Source organism: Triticum urartu, unplaced genomic scaffold (assembly GCF_003073215.2).
Source record: "Triticum urartu cultivar G1812 unplaced genomic scaffold, Tu2.1 TuUngrouped_contig_6500, whole genome shotgun sequence".
Taxonomy (NCBI): Eukaryota; Viridiplantae; Streptophyta; class Magnoliopsida; order Poales; family Poaceae; genus Triticum; species Triticum urartu.
The window spans coordinates 1-5,783 of NW_024117266.1; the positions used below are offsets into that span (position 1 = coordinate 1).

The window sequence follows — 5,783 nt, forward strand, 5'->3', positions numbered from 1 at the left end:
AGGAGTAAAGAATATCTTCAGATATTTACAAGGTACTAAAGATCTTGGTTTATTCTATCGGAAAAATCAAGACATGACCCTGATTGGTTATTGTGACGCTGGATATCTTTCTGATCCCCATAATGCCAGGTCACAAACAGGGTTTGTATTTTTATATGGTGGAACCGCTATTTCATGGAATTCAACAAAACAGACTTTAGTAGCTACCTCCACTAATCACTCTGAAATAATTGCATTATTCGAAGCCTCACGAGAATGTGTATGGCTCCGCAGAGTAATAAATCATATTCAGACATCATGCGGTATTGGTTCATTACAATCACCAACCATTATCTATGAAGATAATGCTGCATGTGTTGCTCAAATGCATATAGAATATATTAAAAGTAATATCACAAAACATATCTCTCCAAAACTATTTTTTCCTCATGAATTACAGAAAGATGGGGAGATTGATATTTTGCAAATAAAATCTTGTGACAATCTTGCAGATTTATTCACTAAGTCTTTACCAGGAGCAGCATTTCAAAAATGCATTCATGGCATTGGTATGAGACGACTACGAAATTTGCAAAGTTCAGGGAGAGAAAACTCCTAGAATTAAAAGTTATTTATTATTATCCTCTGATAATAAATAAATTGTACTCTTTCCTTATGAGTTTTCCAACGAATTTCTCATAAAGATTTGAATGAGATAATTGGTTACACTAACAATATATATATATATATATCAAATCCCAATTATTTATATATTTTCACAGGCTTCTTGCAAAACATAGACAATACAAGATCAAAGATTCTTGAAGCTCCAAGACCAAGACAATCCAGAAAATGCAAGATATTTCAAAAGATTACAAACAACGTTGTCCAAGGGGGAGGGTTAGGAATAAATTAGTATTAGTTTAAGCCAATTATTCCTTAGAATATTCCGTATGGCAGTTAAGATACTGCGTTGGCCAGACGCTGTTCCTAGCGAACCGTCGCCGCGTCTTTCCGAAATGATGCGAACTTTGTAACGGGCATGTAATCACGACTGCTCAGGACATATAAGTACCTGCAGTAACTATCAATGAAATCAATCTATTCACTTCAATCTTTCTGTTTCTCTTCAAAAACAAATGCTCGCATGACACGGACGGGCAACATTTGTGCGTCCTAGTCAAATTAAATACTACTCCGTACCGTACCATTGGTCTCTGCTTCGCGAAAAATAACTAAAGTAAACAAGTGGTGCTATAGGTAGGTGCAAACGATACATCAATTGTAGTCAAGTAGTGCACGGCTAACTAGCTGAAATCTTTCCTTTCCACATCACGCATGTGGACGGCCATATTCAGCATCTCACTAATACTTCCTTCGTTCCGAATTACTTGTCTTGAATTTGTCCTGATATGGATGTATTTAGACCCATTTTAATGCTAGATATCTCCATATCTAGACAAATCTAAGACAAGTAATTCGGAACGGAGGGAGTACTTTTTATGTTCAGCATTCATTCAAATAAACGAATTAATAAATAGTATGGCAAGGAATCCAAGTCACAGCAAGTACGCAGGGTGTTCGTCCTCATCATCGCACGCTATGAGGGCCTTGAAGATGTCATCCATGGCCGGCCTGCTGCCCCTCTCCTCCATGATGCACGATAAAGAGATCTTGAGCATTTCCATGGCCTGTCGAGGGTTGAATTGCCCGTTCAGCCTGCTATCCACTAATGACATGACGTCTCCGCTCGCCACCACCTGCTTCAGCGCCTGCACGATCTGGCTCATCTGTAGCCGCTCCTTGCCGTCCACAGTCCTTTGTTCTGTTATCCTGCTTCCTATCAGGATCTCTAGAAGCACAACACCATAGCTATACACGTCGACCTTGGCGTCGATCGGCAGGCCCAACACCCACTCGGGTGCCATGTACCCTGTCGTCCCCCTCATCTGGGAGAGCTGCATGCCGTCGGCGATGGCTTTCCTCCCGGAAAGCTTGGACAACCCGAAGTCGGCGATCTTTGGGTCGAGGTCTCGAGTGAGCAGGATGTTCTCCGGCTTGACGTCGCAATGGATGACCCACTCGAGGCACTCGTGGTGGAGGTAGGCTAGGCCTCTCGCCGTGCCCAAAGCGATCTTGACTAGCGCCTTGCCGATGTCCTCACCGAACAGGTGCCTGTCCAGCGACCCGTTCTCCACGTACTCGTACACCAGCAGCTTGTGCTTGCCCTCGGAGCAGAACCCCCAGATCCTCACCAGGTTGATATGGTTGATCCTCCCAAACACCGTCATCTCCGCCCAAAACTCCTCCTCACCCTGCATCACGTTTGTCAGCTCCTTCACCGCCACCACAGTGGTCTTGTCAAGCACGCCGCGGTACACCACGCCGGAGCCGCCGCGGCCGAGCACCTCGTTGAAGTCCCCAGTGACTTTCTTGAGCTCTCGATACGTGAACCTCCTGAACTGGGTCCCCATGACGAGCCGGTAGCCCGCCTCCATCGAGCTGGGCATGCTCTCCTGGCCAGACATGAACCACCATGCCGTGGCGGCGAAGAGTAGCTCGAGAAATCCCAGCACCGCGGCGAACCAGAAGAGGTAGGACAAGTTGGGGCCGCTTCTTAGTGCCCCATACGTGTCGACGTATGTTGGAGGGTCGATGGCCGAATCAGAGCCATTAAGACTGCAGTCGAGGGCCATGGACGGCGGCGGTGCCGAGGCGTCGAGGTCGCTAGGCACCTTGAGATATATGTTTCCCGGGGCGGTGGGTGACGTGTAACCGTTGAAGAGGACACCTTTGGGGTAGCACTGGCCCGTGCCATCCTTCTTGTAGGCGAAGGCGGCGCAGGAGCACATGCTCAAGCAGATGCTCTTGCAGTGTTCGAACGTGACGGAGTTGTTGTACCCGACGTCGTAGCCGTAGAAGTCGGTGGAGGCCACCTTGACGAACGTGAACCGAGTTTCCGACGTGCTGCAGTTGGTGGTGGGGAGACTGAAGGTCGGCTTGCAGCCCTTCCTCCAGTCCTGGCGGTCCACCATCTCGTACCCCGGCACGCAGGAGCACCGGAGGGACGGCTGGTACTCGCAGACGGCGTTCTTGCCGCACAGCCCGTGGACGGAGCACGGCTGCTTCACGGCAGCCCAGGTGACCGCCCATCCTCCGGCGGCGTCCAGGCTGTACATCCTCACGCTTCCGTCCTGCTCGATGGTTAGCCGCCTCTTGATGCCGGCGGCGCCCAGGTCGGAGGCCTCGACCCGGAGGTTGTCGCTGGAGAGGAACAGGCCGGTGTCGTCGAGGACGGCGATGCGTGAGCTGTTGTAGTTGGTCCGGCCGCTCCCGAACACGCCTATATCCCGGTCAGGCCAGTAGATGCTGGCGATCTGCGGGCCGTCATACAAGAGACGCAGCACGTTGTCGTTGTCGTAGTAGAGGGAGTAGTAGCCGGCGACGAGCCTCGCGTCCTTGGTCAGCGCCTGCGACGGGAGCAGGGTGTCCGTGGGCCAGTCGAAGCTCTGCCACACGGCACGGCCGGAGGAGGGGTCGGCGACGAGGAGATTGCCGGTGTCGAGGAGGGAGACGGTGAAGTGCTTGTTGCCGCCGTTCTTGCTGTCCCACACGGTCGTCCCGTTGGCGTCGGCGAGGGCCAGCTTGCCGTCGTCGCCGAAGGATGCACGGGAAACCCGGCCGTTCACGGGGGCGCCGGGGTTGGCCGTCCAGACGGCGGTCCTGTCCTTGGCGGCGGTGAACCAGACGGAGAAATAGAAGGCGTTGTCGACGTCGGCGGCTGGGAGGAAGCCGCAGGAGAAGGGGGCGTCCGGCGACACCAGGAAGGGCCGCTCGTGGTCCTCCACGGACAGGGATGACCCGGCGCCCAGCGTGTGTCCTACTCCCGCCGATGCTGCTGCACAGGAGCGCAGCAGCGGACCAAGAAGAAGAAGAAGACTAACGAATGTGGCCATGATGCATGAAGTGGATGCTCTGATGGGTGCGAGGTATTTTAGCTGGTCGGCATTGGAAGCAATCGCCAGTCAAGCATGCATTCATACTACCTGTATGTAGTTCCACTACTCCTATTTATATTTGTTTTACGTGAGGCCACTTGTGTTCCTTAAACTAACTCTATGTGTGTATACGCTAGCGGAGCGGAGCGGAGACTAGACTGCTGCTACGTTCGTTTCATACTCCTACTGTGTAATGGATCATACCATGGCAGCTTGTACGACAGAGCTTGCATTGGCTATACAGTGCAAGTTGAGTCTGCCCCGGTGCAAGTTGAGCCTGCAGAGCCCCGATGCACACGTCTCTTCTTGCTTTAATTCAATTATTAATATCAGCCACTTGGGCTGGGAATCATCTCATCACCTTCTTACGAGCTTTGCTACACCTACTTGTATAGTTTACATAATCATTGCTGTAAGATGAAAATGGAGTACGGACTTTCCGTTTTTCCAGAAAAAAAATGAAAATGGTTACAAAACGAAAAGGAAAATGAAATTATTTTATGCGGAAACGAAAATAGAAACAAAATGGGTTTTCCGGCGGAATAGACATGAAACTGAAACTTTCCGTTTTCGTGAATATGGAATTTTCATTTTTACTATGGTAAATGTTTGGCAACAGCGCGCCGGTCGCGTCCACGCGCGCTCCGCCCCAGCCTTTCACCAAGCGACACATAGGATGCGGGCCATCCAAATCACTGCTTTTCTTCAACCTCCCGCGGATCCCACCCCATCCCCGTCTCCCAGCTCCGCGTGTTCGACTGCACGCACTCTCCAGTCATCAGGTGGCTGAACCACCTTACCGGGTCTGCTGCTGGGCTAAACGGCCAGCCCCTCTCTCTCGCTCAACGTGCGCCTGCACGTCCTGCATGCTAGGCATGCCGATCCAACCTCTCACCCCACCTCTCTGTACTCTACTGATGTACCCTATATAAGCCCATCGAGGCCATGTAATACAACGTGTGAGAGTAATACAATCCAACTTTAAGCTGCACTGCAGACTATGTTATCAATTTCACTTGAAATGTATTTGAGAACTATGCCTATGCTCCTGAATTCGAAAAACAGAAGTGAAAATTTGTAGAGATTATGATCCTCTCATTCTCCAAAGTACCTAGTTACTGCAAATATGTAGATTTTGGGGATCGGAACCATCTTTTAAGTTGCGCTGCAGACTATGTTTATCAATTTGAGTTGAAATGAAATAGGGATCTATGCTCCTCGATTCGAAAAAGAAACTGAGAATATTGTGACCTTCAGATAATTTTTGATTTTTCTGATCCCGTCCCCGTCTCCCATGGCGCCATGATCCCACGCCCCTCCACGCCCGACGCCGGCTCTTCCTTCGCTCCCGCCGGCCTGCCGTCTTTGATCGCGCATCACTTCCAGTCCAAACTGGACTTAGAGTCCGGTAACTACACAAAGTGACATCATCTCTTTTATGTCATTTGTTGTAAACACAACGTGCAGCATCATCTCGACAAGGCCGCCGTCCCGCTGCATGAGAGCGCCATCTGGCGCAATGATGACCTAACCATAGTCCTGTGGTTCTATGGGGTCGTCGCCGATGAGCTGATGGACGTCGCCGCTTCCCCGGCGAGCACCGCCTTCGACATCTGGTCCCAGCTGCACCTGATCTTCCGCGACAACCAAGCAGGTCGCGTCGTGATCCTCAACGCCGAGTTCCGCAACTTGGTGCATGGGGATCTCTCCGTCGTCGAGTATTGTCGACGCCTCCGCAGCCTCGCCACCGAGCTCTCCCAGGTCGGCGAGCGCGTCACCGACCAGACCCTGACCCTGCAACTGATC

At 51.0% G+C, this 5,783-nt stretch overlaps 1 protein-coding gene across 1 annotated transcript; it reads right to left on the reverse strand.

The window, feature by feature from the left end:
- Nucleotides 1-1,195: 1,195 nt before the first annotated feature.
- On the reverse strand, nt 1,196-4,029 carry LOC125530701 (putative receptor protein kinase ZmPK1). The gene has a single exon (XM_048695096.1). It carries the CDS (start codon nt 3,933-3,935, stop codon nt 1,539-1,541), a length of 2,397 nt encoding a protein of 798 aa, XP_048551053.1. The 5' UTR covers nt 3,936-4,029; the 3' UTR covers nt 1,196-1,538.
- Between the last annotated feature and the right edge of the window lie 1,754 nt (nt 4,030-5,783).

Bases quoted from the DNA above. Each gene is read 5' to 3' on its own strand.
- LOC125530701 (XM_048695096.1), bottom strand. From the start codon at position 3,935: ATGGCCACATTCGTTAGTCTTCTTCTTCTTCTTGGTCCGCTGCTGCGC.